General features: G+C 58.2%; 1 protein-coding gene across 1 annotated transcript in view; it reads left to right on the top strand.

Moving 5' to 3' along the window:
• Positions 1–724: 724 nt before the first annotated feature.
• SEMA3F (semaphorin 3F) overlaps positions 725–27,406 on the top strand; it is a 27,905-nt gene continuing 1,223 nt past the window's right edge. Inside the window, exons 1-20 of the mRNA XM_024737712.1 lie at positions 725–994; positions 1,205–1,360; positions 3,724–3,881; positions 17,914–18,074; positions 18,170–18,232; positions 18,355–18,474; positions 19,160–19,252; positions 20,798–20,891; positions 22,291–22,410; positions 22,626–22,765; positions 22,885–22,999; positions 23,159–23,228; positions 23,394–23,538; positions 24,398–24,620; positions 25,258–25,346; positions 25,479–25,520; positions 25,704–25,861; positions 26,052–26,119; positions 26,402–26,535; positions 27,189–27,403. Coding sequence (XP_024593480.1) covers positions 3,770–3,881; positions 17,914–18,074; positions 18,170–18,232; positions 18,355–18,474; positions 19,160–19,252; positions 20,798–20,891; positions 22,291–22,410; positions 22,626–22,765; positions 22,885–22,999; positions 23,159–23,228; positions 23,394–23,538; positions 24,398–24,620; positions 25,258–25,346; positions 25,479–25,520; positions 25,704–25,861; positions 26,052–26,119; positions 26,402–26,535; positions 27,189–27,403 — 2,162 coding nt within the window. The 5' untranslated portion in view covers positions 725–994; positions 1,205–1,360; positions 3,724–3,769. The remainder of the gene's footprint in view (positions 995–1,204; positions 1,361–3,723; positions 3,882–17,913; positions 18,075–18,169; positions 18,233–18,354; positions 18,475–19,159; positions 19,253–20,797; positions 20,892–22,290; positions 22,411–22,625; positions 22,766–22,884; positions 23,000–23,158; positions 23,229–23,393; positions 23,539–24,397; positions 24,621–25,257; positions 25,347–25,478; positions 25,521–25,703; positions 25,862–26,051; positions 26,120–26,401; positions 26,536–27,188; positions 27,404–27,406) is intronic.

Genomic DNA, 27,406 nt, shown 5'->3' with positions numbered 1-27,406 from the left:
GTGCTTCCTTACACCTACACCGCCTTGTTCCTGGAGCGGGAGGCCTCATGCCCTTTCTCCTGGCTGAGCTCTCCCACTAACGCCTCAGGCAGCATTCTTCCCCAGTAGGTACGCCTGCCCTGCCTCAGTGTCCGGATCTGGGGATCGTCTACTGGAAGGGAAGCGCTATACTGGCAGCCCCCACGTGGAGGGTCTCCAAGATCAACAGGGCAGGACTGCCAGCCCCAAGGCTTTTCTCCCAGCTCTGTGCCAGCCCCCTGACCCCCTGCTGCTAGTTTGGGTTTGCTTTCCAGCAGGGAGTCTTGCTTGGATTAGGGGCCCTGCTGTATGTGGGGAGTAAGTGAGCTGGGAGAGCCTGCAGTCAAGCCCCCCATCTGGGCAGGCTGGGGCCCCAGTGGTTAAGTGGGCAGGGGACACTAGGAGCTAGGTGGACTTGCTTAGAGCAGATGGGACCAGAGCGTGTCAAGGTGGCCCAGGAATGAGGCAGGACTGGCAGGAGGGGTCAGCTGGAGCTAGGTCTGGAGGCCTGGCTGGATAAATAACTTCTAATTCTTGAGATAACTGTGTTGTGAACACCAGCCCATGAACACCTGGGGGAGGTGGGGGTGGGGGTGGGGAATGAAGGCACCGATGTGTCTGCTCTGGAGGTTGGGGGTTCCTGTCCTGAATTCATACAGATTGTCTCCCAGAAGCCCCTGTCCTAGTTGGAGAGATAGGAAAACTGCACCCAGAGGTTGGTAGGCTCATTCCAGTCCAGGGGGTTGGATGGAGCTGGAGCCTTTTCCCAGGCTGCATAGGGAGTGTGCCTGGACCCTTGGGGTAAGGTGTCCTGGAAGGTGAGGACACTGGGCACACCTACCCCTGCTGCTGCCCCTCAGTTCTGAAGGAGCCAGGCCCAGAAGTGCAGGGGGTTGGGGAGAGGAGGCCAGGAACCCAGCCTCAGACCCCTGCCGCTCCAGGAATACCTTGAAGGGGAAGATGGAGCGAAGCCCAGGTGACCTTGACTGGGAAACCCTGGCCATGAAATGGGGGGGTTTCAATACTAGCTATGCTGGTGTGTCTCTGCTTCCTGGTCCATAGGGTGTTGGGGGAGGGGGAAGCCAAGGAATCAGGAAGGAGCTCTGGCCTGCTGGGGGGGAGTATGAGAGCAGCTAGGTGGGGGGTGGGGTGCTGTTAATAATTTCTTCACCATGTTCCCCCGCAGCCCCTGCTCCTGCCTCCCTTCCATCCAGGCAGTTCTCAGCTCGAAGGAGCCAACCTTCCTTCCCTGAGGCAGGCTGCCCCCCACAACCCCCCCAAGCCTGAGAAGTCTGGATCAGTCTGGACAATTCGACCTCCTAGCCCCCTGCCCCACCCCCAGGTGCCTCCAGACCCCCTCGTTTGGCCGCCCCTTCCCTGCACCCCTTGCCAGCCCCAGCTCCTCGGTTCTTTGTTCGAACGTCTCTCCTCCGTCCCTCCCTCTCTCCTCCCTCTCTCCTCCTCCCTCCCGCCTGCCTCCCTCCCTTGCTCCCTCCCGCCAGCCTTCTTTCCTTCCTTCTCTGCTCTCCTCCTGGTGGGCTCCCAGGTGGCGGTGGCTGTTCCTTCTCTGTCCACCCACCTGGGCTGGGCCAGACTGGGGGCTTCTCTGGGGCTGGGGCTGGGTGGAATGCATCTAGGGGCTGGCAGAGGGGAAGCAACTGTGGAAATGCCCTCCCCTTTCCTCTCTCTGTCCTTCTCTTCCTCTTTTTCCTTCCGTCTCCTTCTCTCCTCCACCCCCCAGGCTGCCAAGGAGGGGGCCTAGACTTGGGCCTGAGGCCCCAACAGATTTGAACATCCCCCATTCACCCTTTTAAAGGGCCAAAGCATTGTGGGAGGTCCCTGTAGGGGCCCAGTGGAGCAAAGCCCTCCACGTTTCTGGACACCTTGGGGGACTCCACCACTGTCCTTGGTGACCCTGACCTTGTCACCATGAAAATGGCTGTAGGAGAAATGAGGTCACAGGGAGGATGGGAGGTGAGTCACCCTGAGCCCCCTGATACAGAGGAACAAAGCTCTCTAAGGGACCCAGCCTGCATCTTGTCCTTCCCAAGCCAGGACAGTGTCTCCCAGCTTCCTTGAGCCCCACCCCACTAGCAGGTCAAGTTCTTGAACAAACATATGCTTGTAAGGACGAGTGTGGGCATGTAAGTGTGGACGTGTGTATATCCACAACTGTTAGTGGGGGCCTCCCAGGTGAACCCCAGGGTGCTGGTAGCTGCACAGCCCTTTCTCCCACCTGCCCGCCTCATCAGGGCCTGCCATTCAGTCAGCACCAGCTTTGTGCCCCAGCAGACTGGCGGAAGGGCTGGTTCTGATTCTCCCCTCCCTCCTTCAGCCATCCTCCCTAGGAGGGAGCACCTGTGATGGGGGATTTGGAAGGAACATGAGAGGTGTGTCAGGCACTCAGGAGAGGGTGTTCCCACAGAGGGCACCACATGGGGAATGGGTCAGTCAGCCTGAAGCTGCACTTCCTGTCTGAGGAACCACCAGTGGTTTGCTTGGCAGGAGAGGCAAGGTCTCGGGGGAAGTGGGCTAGGGAGGGCATCAGGGTCTGTCGAGTGGGGTTGGACAGTCAGATGTGGAGCCTGGGCCTTGCCTCAGTATGTGTTAGCCAGTGCAGGGGATTAACAGGCCACGTTACCTCTTACACCCCACCCCCACCTCAGGGTCCTAGAAGTGGGCCTGGGGTCCTGTCTCCCATGGGAGAAGGAAGTAGGCCAGACAGATCTGGGGGATGGGGCTCACATTGTCATTCTTGGTGCCCCCACCCCCAGTGCATCTGGTTGGGGGGGGCGCGGTTGGGAAGTTGGCACTGGTTTTCGCCTGGAGGGAGCAATATGTTCAGACAACTGGTGCTGGGCTGCGTTTACCCAACAGCCAGTCTGCCTGGGGAGACAATATTTGAAAAACATTGTATGGAAACTTGGGCCTGCTGGGGGTATGGGAGTTCTGCAGGGGACACTGAGGCTGGCTCAGACCCTGCCCCAGGCCTGCTGGCCGTCCTCGCTCCCCTTCTTTGCCCTCTGTAGGCAGAGCTGGAAATTTTCCTGGCAGGAAGTCCTTCTGTATGTCTGACCTGGATCCCTCCTGCTGTGATTTCAGTAAAAGTAGACCCTACTGTTCTTTGACTCTCCTTTTCTGGCTGCTGTCTCTCTCTCACTCTAGGCCATCTGTGTGTGTCTCACTCATCCTCCACTCCCTCATGCTCCCAACCCCAATAATCAGGTTCAGATTTCCCTATACTAGAAGGAGAGATTTGGCTGGAGCCAGCAGGACTGGACCCATCTCTTCCCTCATTCCTTGAAGTGGGAGAGGGAAGGAACAGCCCATTTGGTTGGGGGTGGATGCAAGGGAACTAGAGAGGGCTGTAAGATCACCTGCTTGAGCTGAGCACTGTGAATGGAAGTCAGGAAGCTGTGATGCGGGGAGGGTTTGAGTCTCCCATGGCCCCTATTAGTCCTGGGACCCTAGGCTGCACTCAGTGGCTGGTCTTTAGACCCATTGTTTGGGACAAGAAAGAATATGAGGTTTTCACACTGAGGCATTCATGGCCCCAGTCTGAGGGTGTGAGCAAGGAGACACCCATCGCCCTATTTATTCAGATAGGGAAACTGAGGCACCTTGGGCAGAATTACACAGGGAAATGTTGGTAGGGCAGGATACCCCACTCTGCCTCACACATTGCAATCTTGCTCCCCCTCCCAGGTGTCTAGCCGGCTGCCTGATTTCTGGGCCCTAGGCCCCTCCCACAATGCCTGTCGCTGGCCTCCTCCTCTGGGCTTCCCTACTGACTGGGGCCTGGCCAGCCACCCCAACCCAGGACTACCTCCCGGCCACGCCCCGGGTCCGGCTTTCATTTAAAGGTAAGAGGCTGCCTTGCTGTTCCCCAGCATCCTCCTCTGTCCAGAGCACTTGGCCCTGTTGCACAGGAGAGAGAAGAGAGGTCAGAGCAAAAAAGGACAAATTGTGCAGCCACATGGGTCACACTGGGTGTGTTGGGGCTGACAAAGGAAGTGGTGACTTGCTGGGAAAGGCTGGAGACTGGACTACTTAGATATTTGGAGAAGGGTCCTGAGTCTGGGCTGCTGCTTTTTTTTTTTTTTTTTTTGGCTGCATGGCATGAGGGATCTCAGTTCCCCGACCAGGGATTGAACCTGCGGTGGAAGCATGGAGTCTCAACCACTGTATCGCCAGGGAAGTCCCCAGACCGCTTCTAGAGCCAGAATATGTGGCCTCTGGGTTTGAGTCTGCAGACCATCTCCCTCTGTGTGATAACTGGGGTGACAGAGGTGTCTTGCCTTTCAAACTTGTGTTTGCAGAAGCCCTTCCCTGGGTTTCCCTGGTGGCGCAGTGGTTAAGAGTCTGCCTGCCGATGTAGGGGACACGGGTTCGTTCGTGCCCCGGTCCAGGAAGGTCCCACATGCCGCGGAGCGGCTGCGCCCGTGAGCCATGGCCACTGAGCCTGCACGTCTGGAGCCTGTGCTCCGCAACTGTAGAGGCCACAACAGTGAGAGGCCTGCGTACCACAAAACAAAACAAACAGAAGCCCTTCCCTGCCACTGGTCCTGCCCTGCCTGGTGAGACAATCAGGGCAGACACTGAGGCCTCCGAAAGCTAGAGGAGCAGGACCTGCTCTGCTGGGCTGTGGGTGCTTGAGGAATCTTCCTATGGGTCTCCATGTGGGAGGGGTTCCCAGGAATTGGGGAGGGGGCTCTTGGCTGTGACTAGAGACTAGACCACCCGGTAAGTTCAGGGAGAGCACGTGCTGTTCTGACAGGCCTGACATCTCCAGTGAGCACTTTGCTTGAAGTCACTGGAACGTTACAATGATGAGTTGGGGTCTGCAGAATGAGATGCTAGTCCCCTGGCTCCATCACCTTTGCAGCTAACCCACTAGGCAGGTGAACACATGTGCCACACATACTCTCCAGGCATACCGATGGCTCACTCACTAGCCACTTCCTCGAAGGTGTGCATGATCCAAGAGTCTATCCTTGGCCTGGGGTAAGGGACAGCAGCCATGCTTGGGGGACCTGGGGTCACCGCTGAGTTCTCAGCCTTGGCCTTCCTCTGGCCCAGGGTCACTTGGTCCAGCTGCCTGCCCTGAGTGGGACCGACTCAGCCCTGGCTGACCAGATTTCCGGATGCACTTATAAGGGTGAAAGGCTGGGCCTATCTTTCCTTCCTCAGGCTTGGCTGAGGCCCAGCCCCCACCTCACCATGTTCCCATGTCCCCCAGCAGAGCCCCTCTCCTGGCTCCATATTACCTGTGCAACTTGATGGGGGAGTGGGGAGTGAATTTCTGAGGATGTGCCTGGAAGGAGTCCTGCACAGGGCCTGAGAAATGGGCAGAAGAGTTGGTTGTTTGGGTTGTAAAAGACAACTTCTCTCCTAGGCCTAAGAAGGTGAGATACTTATTCTGCTGATATCTCTACCCTTTCCTGGTGGAAGTCCTCGGAGCTGATTAATAAATATTGAAGGGGCCTGGTCCCCCTCTCACCCCATTCCAAGCCCATGGTGCCAGCAGGGAGAATAGAGCATCCCCTCCCCCCACAGGGGCAGGGCAGGTGACTTGGTTTCCGCACCCCTGGGATCCTGGAACCAAGACGTCCACTCTGGGTATTACTTTTGTCATCACCCTGGAGACCCATGAGAGGAAGCAGGAGAAACAAGATATTGGGAGGGTCTCTGTACACTCCTTTTAAACCTTCTTGGACCTGCAGGGGCAAAGGGGCAAAGGCTTTTGTTCCTTTCTTCCAGAGAGGGAAACCGAGTATCAGGCAAGGGCAGGGCCACGGTCAGGCAGGAGGCAGAGGAGAGGCCAGAAATAGTGCTGGTGCTCTGGCCTTGCCGACGCCTGAAGCCCACATCGGTCAGGTCGATTCCCCCTCAATTAGCTCTGAAGCTGACACCCACAGTGACTAAAAGCCCAACTCACTGGCAGCCAGCCTGTGGCGCTGACTCTTGTGGCAGCCTGGGGTGGGGCTGTAGGCTGCCTGGGGCCACCCCATCCCCAGGCCTCTGTGCTTTTGCACGGGCAGGTTTCCCTGTCCTGAATGACCTTTCTGTTTCCTACTTGATCTCCTGTCCTACTTTTATGCTTAGATGTCACTTAGTTTAGCAGATTCTTGAGTACCTGCCATGTGCCAGGCCCTGTGCTGAGCACTGGGGACTGTGCAGTGAACAAGATGGGGTGCTCACAGACAAAGTGGCTGAAAAGACAATGGACACCCAGCTGGCCGGTGAGTCCTGGGAACTCAGCACTTACTGTGCACCAGGCCCTGTGCACCCCTCTCCCCCCTCATGCTGGATGGTCTCAGGCAGCTCATGCCTACGATGCGGCCCTCAGTGAGGAGTAGGCCCTCACTGATCATTTGTGGAGTGAGAATAGAGACCAACACCTACAGAACCTGGACCCTGGCCTGGCTGTGGCCAGGGCTGGGGGGAGCTTCTCCTCCTGTATATACAAGAGGGGCACAGAGAGGGCTGCTCTTGGGAACACTGGTGGTCACTGTGGCTTCATGCCTCAGTTTCTCCATCTGTGCCTTGGATGGATATAGCAGCTGCCATACCAGGCCTCAGGGCCTCCCTTACCCTAGACACATCCCCTCCCTTGCCTGGGTCCTGCTGCAGTTGGGAGGTGCTAGTTCCGGCCTAGACGGGCCAGACCCTCTAAGCCGGAGGTTCTGGTATGAGGGGCCACACTGCCCAGGGCAGATAAAGGAACAAAGGCCGGAACTGGGCCAGGCTTGGGCTTGCTGCCTGCCCATCCGCCTGGGCACCCCAGCCAGGCCTAAAGCTGAGAGAGGGTTTAAGGGAGAAGGGACCCAGGGTTCAGTCAGAGTGGGGAGACTCCTATGGCCCATCTGCTGAGCTTCCATCAGCAGCACAGCCAAGGTCATGCAGAAATGAGGGGTCAAGTGAGGAGGATTTTCAGGAGCAGGAGAGCTATTTTTTGAGAGCTCATGGATGCTTACAACTAGAGAGCCTGGGCAGCAGGGCCCTCTTTTCACCACCTATCCTTGCCTGGGCCTGGAGTCCCCTTAACCCCAGAGTCACTGGCCAAGCCTGGGAGAAAAAAACCTCTCCCTTCCCCCACCCTGAGATGGTCCAAGCCCTGGGGTACCACCTCCCACTGCAGAGGGAGGTGTGAGGGCCCTGCCAGGTCCTTTGTTTAGCTTGGGGAATGTTTACTTTTTCCCAGGAAGCCACCCCCACAATACACTGCTGCTGCCTGGGCTGGCTTTGGCCAGGACTTGAGGCCAAGAGGTGTTTGGAGGGGGAAAGCGGTCTTGTGATGACATGAGGTGGCTGGGCTACTGGGGAAACTGAGGCCGGAGTAAGGAGATGGAATGGAAGGTCACCTTGCCAGGGGAGGTCAGGAAAGATGAAAATAATAGAAATAACAGTAGGTACCCATGATAATAACCAAGTGGTAGTCCCTCCAAGGCCTGGAGAGGGGGACTGCCTGGGTATCCTGTGAGGAATCAGACCCAGAGGCTTTCCCGGGTCACTCAGGAGCAGGACTAAGATGGAGCCTGGCTCTGCCTGATGTCTGAACCTGTCCCAGTACTGGGGGTGGAGGGCAGGTTGGGGATGCAGGCGCAGCCCTCTTCCATGGGCTCCGGCTCGGGCTTGGGCTCGAGCTCCAGGACCCTGCAGTGCCGGCTTTAGCCTGCCCAGCCTCACTTCCCAAGGAAAGGGCTGGGTTTGCACTGGTCAGTCTTCTTGTGCTCTCTACCACTGGAGAAACAGCACTTGGGTTTGCTTATTTCTTATGAATCCAGTTGTCCATCACCCCAGCCCCTCCACTGATCAGAGTCCTCTAGGAAGCTCTCTCCCTTCAGAGAAGGAAAACCAGGGTCCAGGAGTGAAAAGGGCTTCTATGACCAGAGCAGCCCTGGGGTTCAACCTTCTCAAGAGTCTGGGTGTATCTGGCTTGCTCTTTGGGAAGGACATTTTGCAGGTGGAGGGTGAACGGGTTGGTGCTGGTCAGTGCCCACCAGCCCTCCTCAGCCCAGCTTCTGAGCCTCTGGGGCTATTGGGCCCATAACAGTGCCACCACTTACATCATTTGCGTGTGGCATTTGAGAACCAAAGTCGCCAGGTCTCCTTATTAGGAAATGAGATCGGAGGTTAGGAAGGGTCACAGTCCATTTACTTCACCCAAGGGGGAGTGAGTATGGGGTGAATATGGATTGAATTGGAAGGGCCTTTAGCAAGCCTCGACTTAGCTGGCCTGACTGAACGGTGTGAGGAGTGGGGCTGGGGAGCTTAAGGACCCTCCCTTGCCCACCAGGGAGGCTCCCTGGCCAGCCAAACAGGCTTGGAGCTTCACATTGCAAGGGACAGGTGAGAAGGCCCAGGAGCTTGGAGGCCAGGGGTGCTGGGTAGGTGGCTTTGACAGCTACAGGGGGACTTGGAGCTAGCAAACTGGGGAGGTGTGGGTATTCCAGGATGAGCCTGATGAGGGAGGAAGGAAGACCCAAAGCATGAACTTGAGCCGAGATCCCTGCGTTTCGAATCTCAGTTTTCCTGGAAATGAGAGCCGCCTCACTCCTGAGAGGGGACTTGGAAATGGCCGCTTTGGGAGTTGGGAGGTCCTGGGTGCTGGTTGGCTGCCCCTCAGTTGGCCAGGGATCAGCCCTTGGAGAGAGCGGGGCAGGTCCTTGTGCTTGCCGAGAGCCTGCCTGAGGCCCAGCCTGGGTCAGCCAGGCCAGGGCCTGAGGCTCTCAGCTGTGGTCCTTCCAGGTCCAGCCAAGCTTCAGATGGGACCGCCACTGGCTGGGCCTCCGCAGCACAGGCCTTGTCTCTGGTTCCCTGGCACGACGCCCACCCCTCCCTCCCTGGCTCCAGCTTCCCTTGGCACGGAGTGAGGAGCTGGTGCATGCTCAAGGAGTAAATCATGTTCCTTGGCAGCCCCCACTGCTTCGTAATCGTAAAGAATTTAAAGAGAAACCACCAAGATAAAAATCTCATCCTGGCCCATAAAGGCATCTTTCACCCTGTGGCTTGGGAGGTGGCGGCCTCAGAGTGGGCTCCTGGCTGTCTGCACCTGTGTGTGTGCACCTCCAACCCTGTGACCTCTCCAGAGGTGGTGGGGAGCCCAGAGGGTGTCTTCAGAGCTGTGGGTACTTGGCTTCCGATTCCTGGGAGACCTCCCGCTCCTCCCCCAGGGCAGGCGGTGGGACACTTAATTTGGTAGAATGAAGAGGTGGTGCTGTGTGTGCTCAACCAGAGAGCTGGCCCTGAAGGCAGGCAAACCTCTATCCTACCTTGTCAGCTGTGTGATCTTAAGACAAGTAGCTTAGGCTCTCCCACCCCCGGTTTCTCCATGTAAGGTAGGGATGGCAGTGGCCCCATGGAAACGGCATCCTGAGGTCTCAAGCTGCCTAGCTTGCATCCTGGCCATGGGTAGACCTTGCGTAGTGAAGTCCCTCTGTGTCCCTGCTGCCTCATCTGTAAAATGGGGGCAAAAATGGTGCTGACTTCATTGTGTTTTGTGCATTAACTTTTTTTTTTTTTAAATGCTTGGCTTTTTTGTTTGTTTGTTTTGTTTTGTTTATTTATTTATTTATTTTTGGCTGTGTTGGGTCTTCATTTCTGTGCGAGGGCTTTCTCTAGTTGTGGCAAGTGGGGGGCCACTCTTCATTGCGGTGCGCGGGCCTCTCACTATCGTGGCCTCTCTTGTTGCGGAGCACAGGCTCCAGACGCGCAGGCTCAGTAGTTGTGGCTCACGGGCCCAGCCGCTCTGTGGCATGTGGGATTTTCCCAGACCAGGGCTCGAACCCGTGTCCCCTGCATTAGCAGGCAGATTCTCAACCCCTGCGCCACCAGAGAAGCCCTGTGCGTTAACTTTTTGTGAATACAGTTATGGCTCTGGCAAAGGAAGTCTCAGAAACTAAGAGCTACTCTGAGGGTGGCAGACACCCTCAGAGGGCTGAGGGCTGATCCTGGGGGTGCCCCAGGAGTCCGTACTGCCTCACCTCTCCCTCTAGATTTCTAACCTTTGGTAAAGCAGATGGTGTTTGGAAAGGACTGCAAGAGGGACCCTGAGCCCTGTGGATGGAGTGGGGTCAGGAGGAGGAGGATGCCTACCATGGGTGTCTGGACAGGATTTGTGGAGGAGGCTACATCACAAACGGGAAGGGAGATTTCGGGAGCGGGAAGAGCAGGAGCAGAGGCGGGGTGTGTGCGGTGCAGCAGTTGGGGAAGGGCGAGACGCTAGATGGAGTCTTGCTCTTGGTGCTAGGATATAGAGTTTGCACTTTCTCCTTGTGGTTTTTGAGCTCTTTTCTTCATGGCAGAGGTACCAAATACATACTGGGAAAAAGATAATGCATTTGGGGAAGGGATGCCATGGAGGAGGCTCTCCCAGAGATGAGTGTCCCAGTCTGGTTGGGGCCCACGATCTGCTGCAGTGACACAGCCCGCAACCCCCCCGACCCCACACCCTGCACTGTTCTAGCTCCTACAGCTTGTGCTAGGGGTGACCAGACCTGGGTTACTCACTTGGGCATCTACATGACTGGCCCGAGAGTATGTTTTCTTGGCCTGACCTGGCGCTGTCCTGGGAATCTGAGCCCTGCCTCAAGGGAGCCCTTAGAGCTCTGGAGAAGCAGAGAAGATTCCTGCTGCATTTTTCTTAGAAATAGCAAGAGGGCCTTTGCCAGAGGCCTGGATGCCAGAAGGCTCCGATCTGAATCCAAAGCCCAGCTCACGTGGGTGCCTGAGCTTGGCAGGCCTGCAGGCCCCCGCCCCCCAGGCTGCTGAGCAGCCCCTGGGAGAGGGTGGATGTCTCCTGGGGTTGCTTACTGATCCTGACCTGGCAAAGAATGGGGTCTGGGCGGTGGCTGCTGGCCTAGGTTCCAGGAGGCCAGCCCGTGGCGGAGGGAGGCTCAGCTAGGCTGACCTGTGGCATCCTCACAGGGGCTGCTGGCAAGTATTGCCTATCTGCTGTATCTCTGCAGGGCAGAGACAGCCCCAAAGCAACAAGCCCCTCCAGGGACCAGGAGGCCTCTGGGGCGTGAGGTCTCAGCTCCACCCCCTTCCCCCAGTCTTCGTCCTTCCTTCCTTCCCCTGATCCCCCCTTGTCTGCATCTCCTCCCATCACTACCATGACCCCTCCGTGGCTTCCTACCCGGACATGCTCTTTCCTCTAAGGTCTCTGCACCCAGCCAAGGGCCTTGTTTCTTCCCGTTTAGGGCTCAGTGCTGATGCCCTCATTTCCTTCCAGGGGCAGAGTCCACTGTGTGGACCTGCTGGTCCACCAGCCTGGGTGGCTCCTGTCAGTCCTACACTACAAGTGTAGAGCAACAGCTAGAATGTGGGGGCCTCCTGGGCTCCTGCAGCACCTGAGGTGGAATGGGTGGCACTCCAGGCTCCTCTGCTCAAGGCTGCTCACGCTGTCATTTTGCTTAGCACTCTCCAGTCCTAGCACCAGGCCTGTGTGGAGTACTCGCTGCTGCTTTCTGGACTGGCGACCAGCTAAGTCATGCCTGGAGTCCTGACACAGCCTCACCACATCCCTCAAGGCTGACCCTGAGCACACATCTGTCTGTGCGGTGCCTCAGTGTCCCCATCTGAATATTGGCGGGGAGGGGGGGGCGCTAAGACTGTCTGGGACATCCTGGGAATCTCTGGGTGGGTGATGTGAAGGGGCTGCAGGGACCCCAGGAGTCTGAGGAGGGCAGAGATGGGGGCTGGGCCCAGGGCAGGGGGAGGGTCTTGACACCCACCAGCCTGTTGGTCCCATCCTGGCCTGTCTGTCTGGTTGATTTATCAGAGTAAATGAGCCATGGAGAGTTTGTTGTCTTTTGCAGTCACAGGGAGGAGGAGGTGGTGGAGGAAGGAGTGAGGGGTTTCCGGGCCAGGTCTGGAATGTGGGAGGAGGGGTGGGCTCCCCGAGGCCTGTGGAACTGGAGGCTCTGATATACTCTGCCCACCTGAGAAATGGATTGGTGCCACCCTCCCCTCAGGACCAGCCCCTCTTCCCACCCCCTTCCCACTTCTTGGGGCACATTCCAGTGTGAGCTGCTTGCCTGGCCCAGGCCCCCTCCTCCCACCCCAGGCTCAGGGACCGCCTTGACCCTTCAAGCCAGCCTCCTTGACCACACTGTGTCTTTTCCAAGCTGGGCAAGAGCTCTGAACTTTGCCTGGCCTGCGGATGCCCAAAGGTGTCCTCCTAGGCAGCCGTGCATGCCATCCGGGTCCAGGTAGGACATCCTGGCCCCCTGAGCCACCAGCCCAGACCTAGAACAATCAGGCACCATGTGGTACTGGGGTTGGGCAGGGATCAATGGAAGCACCGAGGCTGGAGGGCTCCCTACCTGCTGGGACACAATGGTCTAAAGTCACTGGACATCCTTAGTGGGGAGAGATGTAGAACCTTTGCTGTCCACCACGTGTGTGTGCCAGGGAGTGACTCTGCTGCCCCTTCCCACCTGGCTTTTTCCCGGGTCAGGATGAGCTGTGCCCCCAGCCTGTCTTCTCCTGGGCGGAGCAGGTGGGCGCTGGGGCGGAACGGGCGTGGGAACAGCATGCCTGGGCCTGCCGGTCCCAGGCCCCAGGCCCCAACCCCCAACCCCCAGCCCTTAGCCCCCAAAATGGGAGGGAAGCCTGCAGCAGAGCTTAGCCCAGCTGGGCTGCTCCAGCTCGGCTCCAGCTTGGTGTTTACTGAACAGCTGCGATGTTTACAGTAGCCCTATAGAAGGGACCCCTTGTTCCAGAAGATTTCCCATCTTGTGGGTCCCACCGGGGGCTCTTCTGACTTCACCACCTCTCCGCACCCCTGGGATAGGCATGTCAGGGTGGCAGGGACTACAACCATTTCCACCCTCTCCAGCGCTGGGCCAGTGTCTTGGCACCTGCCCCTCCACCATTCACTCTGGCCTTGGGTCCCTCTCCCCTGGAGGAGCTGACATTCCCAGGAAGTGGCAGCTTTAAGTGATGAAATACGGTAACTGGGTCCCCAGTTCAGACTTTTAAATTAAATTCAATCAGAGCCGTTATTGAATATAAACACGTGGAGTCATTTACATGTTAATTATGTTGAATGGACTATGAGGCCATAATTAGTTGCTAATTGGGTGAGAGTGGCTGTAATTGGTTTTGTTGGCACTGACCTGGCTCACCTGCCTAGGGGGAAGAGGGGCGAGTATGGATGCCTCCTAGGGAGGCTTCTGGGTCTCCGATCTGGACAGCTTGATCCAGAGATGGGATTGAAGAGGACAGATTTTGAGGGGCTTGGGACCAGAGGAACCTGGAGCCTACCCCCCAGCGAAGAGGCAGCTTAAGCCCCAGGCAAAACCCTGGGTCTGGCTTCTAGGGGTTCCCATCTAGAACATCCCTAGGGATGGAGTGGGAGGTGGGACTGGGAGAGCCAGCCCCTGAATCAAAGGTGACAGCCTCTTCTGCCCAGCCCCATGTGGGACCTGGACCTGAACAAATGGTAAATGCCTAGGAGAGGGTCCATGGGAGTACAAGGCAGATGCCACCCTGGTATGTCAAGGCAGATGCTGGGGCCCTGGATTGGCCTGGCCAGGGTTGGAGTCTTGGCATTGAGGTACGAGTAAGGTGGATGTGCTGAGCAGGAAGAAAGGTGCATGCAAAGGCTTTAGGGAGGCCCTGCCCCCAGCTCGCCTGGCTGGGGCTCCAGGGTTACAAGGCTGTGGCCAGGGGCTGAGGCCTTCCGGCTGGCCGCTCATTAAAAGAGGATTAGGCCGAGAGCCAGTGGGTCAGCCCAGCCCCTGGGCCTTCCCTCTGGGGCCCCTCACAGCTTGAGGGAGTGGTAAAGGGGCCGGGGGCCAACCCTCCCTAGAGCCCATGGGAGTGTCCAGGAGGGACCCTGCCATTCCTGCTGCTGCTACTGCTACCATCTCCTTATCCACCTCAGTTTCCCTCCTCAGAAGGGCAGGGGGATAAAGTACTGACCAGAGACCCCGGCCAGCACCCCCACCCCTCACCCCCAGCCTCATTTCTCTTCATCTTAGGGATTAAGGCTGGACCAGCCCACATGAAGTCAGAGGTCAGGGCTGAGCTGCCGGGACCTGTCTATCACCTCCCAGTACCCAAGCACAGCCCAGGGAGGTGACCCTGTCCGTCAGGGCCTGCTGCTTTGTAGGGCTGTAACCAAGGGGGCGGGGTACCCATCTCTGATCCAAGACCCCCCTTTTGCAGCAGCCCCTGCCTCACTGGCAAGCAGACCTGGTGTCCTAGAGACAGGCAGCAGGGGTCGGGGGCCGCCCACTCGGGGTCTGCGGGTGAGGGCTGCAGACACGCCTCCTCAGTGCTGTCCTCGCCCACCACCTCCTTTAAAGTAAGGCATCATCAGCTGCTTCCCAGAGAGGAGGAAACAGAGACCCCCAGGATTAAGCCTCCTTTACACTGAGAAAATTCCTGCCTCTGGACCTTTGCCAGGCCGTTCTGGGCCAGGACCCCAAGTGTCTAACGGCCATGGGAGAGTGCTAGAGGCTGGAAACGACTGCGGAAATGAGGTGTCTGATGCCAGAAAAGGCTCTTCCTTCCCCATGACGGGAAAAGCCTTCCCGGATGTCACCCCACCCAACTTGTGCCCAGCCTGGATGAGGGCATGGGGGTGGGGAGCTCTTCCCTGGAGCATCACTCAGGCACACCACCCTCCCTCCCCAAGGTCAGAGCTTATACAAACTTGAATCCCTGACACCCACAGAGCCTTTGGTTGTGCCCCAGCCCCTCCCTCTGTATTGTCCTGGGGGTGGGGGAGGGGCGACACTCCTGCTATCAGAGCTGGGCCTGGGGCAAGTGGAGCAGAGGTGGGGACTGGCCTGAGGACAGGAGCAACCTCAGTCCGTGTCAGCTCCCCCACATCCATGCCCCCTCAGGCCCCCAGGTCCCCTTGGCCCAAGTCCCTGCTCCTCAGTGGGGCTGAGGGCCAGTAAGCTCTAGCCCTGCTGACACTGCAGGTGTCAGAGCAGCATGCCCAGGGCTACTCAACCACCATCTGCCCTGACCCGGGCTTCTTGGAGGAGTGAAGGCCCCCTGTTCCTCTACCCTGCGGCAGAGTGAGGAGGTGGGACAGCACACCAATTTCACTCCTCACCCTGTGACCTAAGGTGAGCACCACTCTCCCCTGGGCCTCAGTCTTCGTGTCTGGAGCTGGGGATGCAGGGCTGTCATGGGGACCCTTATTTGAATTCTTTACTACAATCTGGCATGAGGGAAATGAGTGCTCCGAGACCGCAACTGGGGTCATGAAGCCCATGCCAGAGCCAGAGATTCCTCCCCCTTGCTCCCACCCATTTCCTACCCCACACAGCCTTATGGGGGCTCCCCACACCCGCCTTAGTTTCCACAGAGACCAAAACATCACATCCTGTGACAACAGAGCCATGACGCCATATCCCGTGGCCACTGGGAGCGGTCCCGAGGGTCCTGAGTCATGTGCCCTGTCAATGGAGGACGAGTCACCTTCCGGCCCTGGCCCTCCCAACAGGCAGTCCCCACCACCAAGGACTGGCTCTGCCGGCACCTGACCCTCCTTTAGCCCAAAAGGCCATGGACCTGGGTGGGAATATCACGCTCCATGCACACTGACATGTCACTTCCCTGCTCTGTGCCTCTCATCTGTAATTTGGATGTTAATGAGCACAGGGCTTTGCACATAATAGGTACTGGATGACTAAGTAAGAGGCTCCCTCCATTCCCACCTCTACCAAAGGGCTCAGGCACAGAGAGTTGAGAGGGAGGATGTCAGATCAAGGCTGGTCTCCTGCTCCTCACGTAGGTCTCAGTTGCCTCATCTGCTGAATGGTGTCTCCTCTGTCTGTACTTGGGAGGGGGACTTGGACTTGGGGGTCGTGGCACTGTAGAGGGGGAGGGTCTGGATTATAGGGACCCAAGGCTAGGCGGGGATGGGAAGGTAGACATTATGGCTGGTTGTATCCCTGGGGCTAGATATTTGGAGCTCCCCGCACCTTAGGTGTCTGTGTCTGAAGGTGCCCACTTCAGCCTCGCCTCCCTTCCCCCCATTGCCCCCCAAATGCCCCCTAGCCCAGCAGGACGGGTAAGGGCACAGTCAAGGCCATGCCCCCAGCCAGGGTATAAATAACCCCTGGCGGGCTCTCCCAGCCTGGGGGGGCTCCGCTGGCAGCCCCACTTCCTCTCTGGCCACTTCCTGGCCCTGGGTTGGCGAGGGGGGGGAGTGTTTACTTTCCTGTTGTCACTATGGCCGGGTGGCCAGGCGGGGGACTCCGAGTGGCCCAACAACAGGTGCAGGACAGGTGCTCAGGCTGCCCTGCCTAGGACTTCAGAGGCACCGCTGATGAGGCTGTAGCCAGGCAGGGATCGGCCCTTTGATCCCTTGGCGTCCCTGCGTCCCAGTGGTGGGCCAAGGTCATCACCTGTATTCTCTTGCTGCCATAGTCAGGGCTGGGCAGGGCAAAGGCCGTTGCCCTGCCCAGCCCTCAGATGTGGGCTCTGGGTCTGCTGTGGGACTCCCCTGGCTCCCAGCCCACCTCACACACCCATCTCAGCACATCCTGAAGCTCCCATTCAGAGCTGCTCTCAGGCACAGCCCCTCCAGCTCCATTCCTGGGTCTCCAGCACACAGCAGGGGTCAAGTTCAGCCAGGCCAGTCAGAGACAGCAGCCTTGACTAAATGGGATGGGGCCACCTGCTTGTTCCACCTTCAGGCAGCATCTATGGCTCTCAGTGACCTCAGATCCCAGGGCTCAGATTCTCCCTCTCCAGACCTCCCCCTTGATAGCCCCACCTGTGAAATGGGTTACCAGATGTGGGGCAGGGAGATGCGATGTGTAAGTTCCCCTTGGTGGATGTGTCATCTGATGTAGGACACATATGTGCGTGTGTGTATACCTGGGCCGTGTGCATGCATACATACTCCTCTGTGTGCTGCCATCTCTAGCCTCCTGTGCTGGTGAACATTCATCACCCTCACTGCAATCTCTTCTCTCCTGCGGAGCTAAAACTAGCTGGGGGTGGGTAGAGGAGGGACTTGCCAAGGGGACCCCTCGGAACTCCCTCTCCCAGAGGAAGGTTCCCAAGTTTCCTGGAGTCCTCTGTCATTGGCCTATCATTAGCCAAGTTTCCTCCTGTCTTTCATCCCCAGAAAGGAGGACTTTCCCTCAGCAACCTGAGGGTGAGAGGGCCAGGGCTGCCAGACTCACAGAAGGGAAACTGAGGACTCAGCTGGACCCTGTCGCCAGCCCTGGGGATGCTGCGGCACTAGGGGGAGGGCCTCTTTCCTGGGAAAGACTTCCTGGATGGTTCAGAGTGGCCTGAGGATTCCACCATCAGCAACCCTGTGGGGTCTGGGGGAAGCCCAAGGTCTGTTGGGCAGTTTGGCTCCAGCAGGGCTTTCCGGTGTCCTGGCTAACCTTCTTCAGGCAAGGTGGGGACCTTGCTGTGTGCCAGCTTTGCCCTCTGTCTTGTTGGCAGCTGGGGTGAGGACAGGGCTCCCTGGCTCTGTGCCAGCATTTGTGAGCTGTCCTGGTTGCACCTGCCCCCCACCCCTCTGTTCATTAACCCTTTTAGGCCCCTGTGGGAAGCTGGCCCCACACTGAGCATGGGAACATTAACTCCCCACCTGAGCAGAGAGTCTTTGATGCCATCACACACCCTGGCCCACGCCCGCTGCCCTTTCACTGGGACACAGAGACTGGCTGGGCTGCCGATGAATCAGTGCCCCGGCTTTGGGTGTGGCCCCTTCCCTGGCCTGCCCAACTGTCCCACGTTCTCCTCCCAGAATGTCAGGGACTAGAGAGGGAACCCAGCAGGCCCTGGAGGGGAAGCTGGGGGTTTAAGATGACCGTGTGGTGGGGCTACCCCCTCTGTCAAAGCGGGTATGGGTGGATGGTCTCCAAGAGCCCTCACTGCTGTTCTGCCCTCTGCCCACAGAGCTTAAGGCCACAGGCACGGCCCACTTCTTCAACTTCCTGCTCAACACAACTGATTACCGAATCCTGCTCAAGGACGAGGACCATGACCGCATGTATGTGGGCAGCAAGGACTACGTGCTGTCTCTGGACCTGCATGACATCAACCGCGAGCCCCTCATTGTAAGGGCCAGCCCAGATGTGGTGGGGAGATGAGGGACGCGCGCCCCAGGGCTGGGGGCCCTTCCAGCGGGCCCTCTGACCTCCATCTCTGGCAGATCCACTGGGCAGCCTCCCCACAGCGCATTGAGGAGTGTGTGCTCTCAGGCAAGGATGGCAACGTGAGTGCGGTGGGGTCACAGGTGGGGTGGGGGAAGGTGGCGGCGGGGGACAGGGGACTTCAGGAAGGCACTGGGGCCAGGCAGGCATCTGGGCACTTCCTTGGCTTTCCCTCTGGCCCCAGGGTGAGTGCGGGAACTTCGTCAGGCTCATCCAGCCCTGGAACCGAACACACCTGTATGTGTGCGGGACCGGCGCCTACAACCCCATGTGCACCTATGTAAACCGCGGCCGCCGCGCCCAGGTAAGCCTCGCCCACCCTGGCCCTGTGCTGCCCTCACTGATAGCTACCTTCCAGGGTTCTGATGGGAGGATGGGCTTGAGCCTCAGCCCTGCCACTTCCCGGCCCTGTGACCTTGGGTGAGTGACTTCTTCCACCTCTCAGAGCCTCAGTTTCCTCTCCTGAAAATGGGGCTAATAGCTGCCTTTCTCACAGGTCGGTGTGAGGAGGAGGCAGTGAGCTAACGCTCTCAGAGGTCTTAGCACTGTGCCTGGCATGTAGTGAGCGCTTCCTCCATATGTGGACGGTGCCCCTGCAGCCAAGCCAGAGGGCCTGGTGGGGGCCTCAGCATCAGGAGGCTGGACGCCTGGGTCAGCTTCTGCCATACGGCCTGGGGGAGAGCTGCCCCTTCCTCAGCTCTGCCCCACCCTGCCTGCTTTTGCCCTCCTCCATTTCCATGTGGGCATGCGTGTGAGCTGGTGTGACCTTGTAGGGAGTGTGTGAGAACGATTGGACCTAAGGGGCACAGGTGTGTGCAGGTGTGCCCCAGCTGTGTGTATGTGTTCACACAGGGGTGCATATATGTGCTCTGGGGGCTCAGGTGCTCCCATGTGTTCCTGGCATGTGTGGTGTGAGAAGCTGGCAGCCCGAGCCCGCTCCCCCAGCCCCTGCCACCCCTGGCTCTAACCCGTATTCCTCGTCTTCTCAGGCCACGCCCTGGACCCAGATGCAGGTGGTCAGAGGCCGAGGCAGCAGAGCCACCGATGGTGCCCTCCACCCGACGCCCACAGCCCCACGCCAGGTGGGCCTCATCCCTTCAGGCTCTTGCCAGGCAGCACTGCCTCTGAACCGAACTCATCCTGGGCCTGGCCTTCCAGCCAGGAGCCTGCACCCCAGGCCAGCCTCCCCCGGGTCTTCCGTCCACCTCTGTGTCCCCCTCCCACTCCTTCCCCTGCAGTGCCCTCAGCCTCTGAAGGCATTCCCAGTTGGACTCATGTCAGCCTCAGTGTGACAAGAAATCATGAAGCCATCAGGTGGGAAAGACAGGAGCCCTGGGGACAACCATGCCTCCGCCCTCAGAACACGTGTGTAGACATGCGTGGGCACGCGTTGGGCACTCTCCAACCCACACCTTACTTAGCACCCAGCGTGGGAAAATGGCACATGTGTGCAGCCTGACACATAGCTCTTAGGTGTCCATGCCCCATGCCTCACTTGGGGCACGGGTTAACCCCTGGGGTGGGAGGGGCAGAGCTGTGTGTCTACTAGACTTGACCCAGGACAGGGCTGAGGGATGGGGCTGGGCAGGGGCGGGCAGGGGGGCAGGGGCTGCCGGTGAGTGATAGAGCAAGTGGTCGCTTGAGCTCGCGTGTCTGTGGCAGGGAGTGCTGAGAAGTGGGGCCGCTCAGACTCTGCGTGTGTGGGCCCAGGGTGTGAACAGTGGGTTCCATGTGTTGGCAGTGATGCGTGCCGAGCTGTGTGTGCAGCCCCGTGTGTGCAGGAAGTCATGTGTGCAGAGTGTAACTGGAAGCAGGCCTGTGTACACCTTCCCATCACCATCCCTGCCACCTGCTGCCACCTCCTTCCTGCCTCTGTGCCTCTCTCCTCTTCCTCCCTTAACCTCCTCATGAGCTCGTCCTGCCCAGTGCCTTCACCAGCCTTCCTCCTAGCATCTTCAGGGATGGGCTGGGAGGCATGGGGCGGGGGGCCTTTGTGAATTCCATGTGGTCTGGGCTGGACCCCTCAGCTCCTGGCTCCCTGCGGAGACATGTGGAGCTGGGGGCTCTGCTGAGGGGCAGGGAAAAGGCCCTGGCCTATTAGTCTATCCTGAGGACCACAGGTAGGGCACAAAACCCGGCGACAACGATAACCTCAGAGCCCTCTGGCCTGGTGGGACCTGATGGCAAAGGACAGGATCCCAGGCCTTTGGCCAGTAACCCTGCCCTTCATGGCCCAAGACAGGCAGCCACAGCTCAAAGAGTTGTGCCTCTGTGTCCCAAGGGGGCCCTGGCCAGAATCTTCCTGAACCAGTTGGCATGGAGGGGCTTCAGCCCCTATAAGCCCACCTGATGCCCCTCTCATGGTCCCCAAAGCAGAGTCCTCCGAGACTTGATTCCCAGGTCTTATCTGAGATCTAGACCAGGAAGCACCTCCCTGGGAACCCTCAGCACCGCCCTGCCCTGGGAGACCTGGCAAGATAGAGTTAAAACCCATTGAAATCTGGGGAGTGGAGCAGGGTGGCTTCAGGGTTTCCCTGGGGGCTCGCTCTCACCCTGGGAGCTTGATGACCCTTGCCTTTCGTGTGCGGGATGGCTTGGATGATGCCGAGCCCCTCTCTGCCTTGCAGGATTACATCTTCTACCTGGAGCCTGAGAAACTTGAGTCAGGAAAGGGCAAGTGTCCCTACGACCCCAAGCTGGACACAGCCTCAGCCCTCATCAGTGAGTGCTCCCACCCCACCCTGGTTCTAAAGCCTAAAGGTGTGACTTCTGCCTCTGGAGCAGGGAGCATGGCACCAACACTTTACCCCAGGGAAGAGACCATGAAACTGCTGTGTCTGAAACCTGCCCCCCCATCACCCCCACAATGTGGCCCCACTTGGCAAGGGGAAGGGTACAGACCAGACCCCAGTGTGCGCAGAGGGGCAGAGACTAGGTGGTATGAGCCTCCATCTATCCCCTCGAATGGGGGTGCGGTGGGCGCAGGGGACAGATTCTACCCTGAAATCCACAGTGTGGTCCATGCAAAGGCCAGAACCCTCCTGGCCACAGGCTTCCTGGAAGAGAAGACAAGTGGAGTCTGTACTGAGGGTGGTATGAGGCAGTGGTCCCATAGCATGTTCTCGGATTGTCTGTCAGGCTGGGAGAGGCCCACAAGGCAGCACCAATGGAGAGTCCTGGCCCAGAGACCAGCTTGGGGAGTTTGTTTCTGGTCTGGCCATGTTTCTGGTCTGGCCAAGTGTCTGGGAGAGTTGGGAGAATGTTTTCTGGGGAGGAGTCCTGCCTGGGGCCTCGGAAGCAGCTGTTGCCCCTACCCCCAGGTTGGGTGAAGCCACTGCTGACCCAGGTCCCTGCACTCTGCCTACTTTCTGGCTGCCCAACTGAGTCTACCTCTCAGCAGCTACTGGGCAGTGTGCCACCTCCAAGCCTGGGAAAGGCAGAGGGTGGGCATTATCCTCTCCCTCTTGGTGAGTAAGAAGGTCCTAGCCGGATGGCAGGGTCCAGACCAGGGAGTCTGATGGGGGAAGACAGGGCCTGCCCTGGGGGAGTCTAGAGGGAAGACTTGGAGTGGTGTGCTGGAGCCAGTGTGTTTGTCAAATTTTCTGTTCAAATTTTCAGGTATTCTGTGAGCCAGCTACTAAACACAGCTATTGTTAGAAAGCAAATTATATACACTTACAGTTAAATAAATTACTTTAAAAACAAAGGTAAAAATACTCAAAACTCATTACTTGCTAATTATTTCACTACATTTTATTATTATCTATGTTCTTGAGATTATTTACATTTCTCGTATCTATGGGGTGGAAACACTAGACAATGGTTTTGGCAGGTCTTCCCAACTCTACTTTCAGTGAGTGACCTCAGGTTAGCAGCTTGAGATCAGCCATGGTGGGAGTATTTACACCACAGAAATTGGCTCTGGCTGCTAATCAGAGCCAACTGCTGCTAATCCCAGTCCTCCCAGAGCCAGTTGTTAAAACATTCACCAACGCCCCACTGATACAATCGCCCTGGAGAACCTGAGGGGGAGATGGGACCCTGCCCTGGAGGTCATGTGTGCTGTGCACCGGCCTTAGCCAAGGGCGTCCCCCTGACTGACCCACTGGCCCACCCACAGACGAGGAGCTCTATGCAGGTGTGTACATCGACTTCATGGGCACCGACGCGGCCATCTTCCGCACGCTTGGAAAGCAGACGGCCATGCGCACGGATCAGTACAACTCCCGGTGGCTCAATGGTGAGCAGAGCCCACAACACCTCCAGTGGGCAGCATGTCTGGGGTGCGGCACAGAGATCATAAAGAAACACTCGTGGGAGAATTTTTGGCCCTTGACTGGCTGGAGCAGGGGTAGTTTCTTATCCCGGGAAGACTCGGGGGTCTTCTTGTACCTGGCCCGGGAAAGAGGCTTTGTCCAAGGAGGGTGCGGTTCACTGACGCCTGCACACCTGCAGACCCTTCATTCATCCACGCTGAGCTCATCCCTGACAGCGCCGAGCGCAATGACGACAAGCTCTACTTCTTCTTCCGTGAGCGGTCTGCGGAGGCACCGCAGAGCCCCGCCGTGTATGCCCGCATCGGGCGGATCTGCCTGGTATGAGGCCCCTTGCTGCCCCCTCCCCAGGCCCAGTCCTGGTTCCATCAGCCCTGCTCTGTCAGGGTCTTTGAGGTGAGTGAGCTGATCTGACCCAGCCCCTGCCCCCTGCCCCCCAGAACGATGACGGCGGCCACTGCTGCCTGGTCAACAAGTGGAGCACATTCCTGAAGGCAAGGCTGGTCTGCTCTGTGCCAGGCGAGGATGGCATCGAGACCCACTTTGACGAGCTCCGTGAGCACCCGGCAGGCGGGCGGGGGCCTATGGCTACTGCAGGGGATGGCGGCCGGATGGGTGGTCAGGGGAAGCCTGGTGCCCCCCACCCAGGAGTGGGCAGGGCCTTGGGGCTCGAGGCCAAGGTACCCTCCCAGCTCCCTCTCCTTCTGTCCCCAGAGGATGTGTTTGTCCAGCAGACCCAGGATGTGAGGAACCCAGTCATTTACGCTGTCTTTATCTCCTCGGGGTGAGACTGGGGCTGGGGCCGGCAGTGGCAGGGTGTGGCTGAGTAGGGAGCTGTGATTTGTGGAGGACCCCATCCTGCTGGGGAGCTGTGGGTGAGGGCAGGCTGGGGAGGGACCCTGGGCCAAGGGTCTGCCCCACCCGCAGCAGCAGCCTGCCTTGCCCGCAGCTCTGTGTTCCGAGGCTCTGCCGTGTGTGTCTACTCCATGGCTGACATTCGCATGGTCTTCAATGGGCCCTTTGCCCACAAGGAGGGCCCCAACTACCAATGGATGCCCTTCTCAGGGAAGATGCCCTACCCACGGCCCGGCACGGTGAGGACCCCACTCACTCCACCTTTCCCTTTCCTCTCTTTCCACGAGAACTGTGCTGGATCAGGCCCTTTGCAGACATGGGCCGCACCATCGTGGCACTCACAGCCAAGTTGGCGGGGGCGGGGGCGGAGGTGGACCATACACACATAAACTCACCATTCATCCTCAATAAAGCTGAAGTTAAAACAAAACACACCGTAAGGAAAACTCCACCGTTTACACACAGTGTCGGGCTGTGAAAGAATCCAGCTAGAATCCTGAAACAAAGGTGGTGGCTGGGTGTGGCAGGCTGCTCCCTCTGGGAGGCTGTTTGGAGGCTGAAAGTTGTAGGGAAGTCTTCAAGGCAGGCTGGAGATGGGGGTGAGCAGGAGCCCCTGCAGTAGTGGGAGGCGATTCACCTGATCTTGGTGTGACATGGACCACTGCGGGAGTCTAAGCAGGAGAGCTTCGTGATCGGATCACATGCCTAGGGTGTTAAAGGATCTCCGGGCCTGCCATCCTGCTGAGCAGGGGTGGAGCTGGGGAAGTGGTGCACTGGAAGAACAGTCAGAGGAAGGAGACAAGCGGGTGGGGATGAGGACCTAGAAAGGCCATTGTCAGCTCTGCCAAACGCTGCCACAAAGTCATGGCACATGAAGCTTGGGAGATGGCCATGGGATTTGACCATGTGAGACCTTGGGACCTCAGCTGGTGCAGGACGTGCAGAGAGGTTGGGTATTGGGCAAAAGCCCAGATGGGTGTTCTGAGAAGCGGAGCAGGTGGAGCTGGTGGGGACAGACAGAGCGGAGACCTCTTTTGAAGCTAATGGGTCCAGGGTGCCCTGGGCAGCCTGGGCCTGACACTCATCACCTGCCTGCAGTGCCCTGGTGGAACCTTCACGCCATCCATGAAGTCCACCAAGGACTATCCTGATGAAGTGATCAACTTCATGCGCACCCACCCACTCATGTACCAGGCCGTTTACCCTCTGCAGCGGCGGCCCCTAGTGGTCCGCACAGGCTCTCCTTACCGTCTCACCACTGTTGCCGTGGACCAGGTGGATGCAGCCGACGGGCGCTATGAGGTGCTTTTCCTGGGCACAGGTACCCACTGCTGCTCCCGGCCCCTCCCACACTGGGCCCACTGGGTGGAGGGTACTGATCCATAGGGCTGGGCCCTGCCCTGCTAGGGGGTTATTACAGGGTTGTCAATGTCAGCTCTGCCATCTTCATCCTTTGGAGGCTTCTCTCTATTACCAGGATAACTGAGAATGGGGATGGCGAAACCCCATTTTCATCCCTATCCCTGGTGGCCGGGAGAGCAGGGACACTGGGTGCCTGGGGACCCATGTTTGGGCAGAAAGAGGGAGGACAGAGCCAGACACCTCCAGCATACCTGGGTCCAAATACTGACACACATGCTCTCGTGTGCACATGCAAACTGCACCCACCGCTGTTCCAGTAGCCCTCAACATAAGGGAACACTTCCTGGAGCCTGTTCGCAGCTTCCCAAAATGAGGGTCTGGGGTCAGAGGAGCAGACTCTAGCTGTGACTCCCCCCTTATCCAGGGCCAGTCTCCTTAGACCTCTTCCCCTCATCTGGGGGCAACTCTTCAACCTTGGCAACTCTCCCACTCCACTGCCCTTGGGGGGTCTGGGCCCTGGTGGGGGAAGGGGCTGAGGCTGGTGCCCCTTTCCCAGCGTCCTCAGCCCCACTGAGGCCCTGCCCGGCCCGTTCCAGACCGCGGGACAGTGCAGAAGGTCATTGTGCTGCCTAAGGATGACCAGCAGATGGAGGAGCTCATGCTAGAGGAGGTGGAGGTCTTCAAGGTGGGTGTGACACCACCCAGTCCTGTCCTCCTCGCCATGGCTCTCCTCAGTACCACCTCCTGACCTCAGACCTCCAGGTCAGGACAGGAAGGGGGTCCCCAGGGTCATAAGCTAATCCCTCTCTTCTTCTAGGACCCGGCATCTGTTAAGACCATGACCATCTCTTCCAAGAGGGTGAGTTTTGGCGAGGTGGGCTGAGGGTAGGGATGGAGGCTGCTTCACTTTGGGGTCAAGCCCTTGGCAAAGAGATGGGGACACTGAGGCACAGCACAAGAAGGGGAGGAGCCTGGCCCAACTGGCTCCTAAGGAAGGTTGGCTATGGGGAGGGAACTGACAAGCTCCTACCCCTGCCCACAGCAACAACTGTACGTGGCCTCAGCCGTGGGCGTCACACACCTGAGCCTGCACCGCTGCCAGGCATATGGGGCCGCCTGTGCCGACTGCTGCCTTGCCCGGGACCCCTACTGTGCCTGGGATGGCCAAGCCTGTTCCCGCTACACAGCGTCCTCTAAGAGGTGTGAACCCCGAGACCCTTGGAATTTTGGCCACCAGACCCAGGGCTCTGTCCTGGAGGTCTAGAGGTGGATGTGATATTACTCTCGGGGACTTTATGGGTGAGACATCCTACCCTGGAGTTTTGGGGCTATAGAGACTTGGGGGGCAAGTTTTCTTGGGAATACTCCTTCAGGAGCTATCTTCATCCAGGCGGAGCCGCCGGCAGGACGTCCGGCACGGGAACCCCATCAGGCAGTGCCGTGGGTTCAATTCCAACGGTGAGTGCTCTATGTCTCACCACTGGGTGCTCCTCGGTGCGGAGCTGTGCAGCCCACAGAGCTGCTCATGGGGCCCCCACTGGAAGGATTCTCACATGGTCTGTGGGGGTGAGGGGGTGAGGGGTTTTGGAGAAGGGGTGTCCTCGGCCACCCCCTCAAGGAGTGGATGCCTGATGGCACAGCCCTGCCTGTATAGGTGGGTATCCCTGTATATGCCCCTCGCCAGCTTGCAGTCTGCCAAGAGGTAGTGCTGCTTTCACGTGGCACCCTCTTGTTCTACAGCCAATAAGAATGCCGTGGAGTCTGTGCAGTATGGCGTGGCAGGGAGCGCAGCCTTCCTTGAGTGCCAGCCCCGCTCGCCCCAGGCTACCGTTAAGTGGCTGTTCCAGCGAGATCCGAGTGACCGGCGCCGAGAGGTGATTTCCTGTGCCCCACAGTCCTCACCATGGTTGGGAGAGTCCCTTGTACAGTCGAAATTCTACGTGGGTGAAATGTGGTATAGGAACCAAACTGGGGCAGCCCTCATTCTAAGAAAGTCCTTCCAAGCTCCCTTCCCTATGTGGAGATCATTTGGGTGAATCCAGTTATATGGAAACTCTGTGGGGTGTCCATATTACATGGAAACTACTTGTAGGCATGCCTTTTTATATGAGAATTCCATGTGTGTACTTTATTGGCAGTATACCTCATTCTATGGAAATGTCACGTGGATGAGTTCCAGCATATGGAAATTCTGTGGGGTAGCTTTCCTATTGTGGAAATACCTTCTAGGCAATCCCTTCTACATGGAAATTCTATGAGGGTGCCCCAACATCTCTTTATTCTCATTAAATAGAAATTGTGTGTAGGCTCCAGAATTCTCTTTGTACAGAATCCCCTTATGGTCATTCCTCCTGAAATGGAAGTGTTTATTATTCAGATGTTATATGGAAACTTGTTTTTCTTGGTATATGGAAATTCCACACGGGTGCCCCTGCATGGGGTGGCCCCAGAGGTGGTCTGATTGGGGAGCTGGCCGGGGCAACAGGGTGGTCCTGCAGCCCCTGAGCCCCACCCCCTGCCCCCACAGATGCGTGTAGACGACCGCTTCCTGCGCACGGAACAGGGCTTGCTGCTTCGCGCCCTGCAGCTTGGTGATCGCGGCCTCTACTCCTGTACAGCCACCGAGAACAACTTCAAGCATGTCATCACACGAGTGCAGCTGCATGTACTGGGCCAGGACGCCGTCCATGCTGCCCTCTTCCCACCCCCAGCTGTGAGCGTCCCACCGCCCCCAGGTGCCGGGCC

Source organism: Neophocaena asiaeorientalis, unplaced genomic scaffold, assembly GCF_003031525.2.
Source record: "Neophocaena asiaeorientalis asiaeorientalis breed wild unplaced genomic scaffold, Neophocaena_asiaeorientalis_V1.1 scaffold680, whole genome shotgun sequence".
Lineage (NCBI taxonomy): Eukaryota > Metazoa > Chordata > Mammalia > Artiodactyla > Phocoenidae > Neophocaena > Neophocaena asiaeorientalis.
The sequence above is the reverse complement of the archived record's forward strand: the minus strand, read 5'-3'. Positions and strand labels throughout refer to the sequence as shown.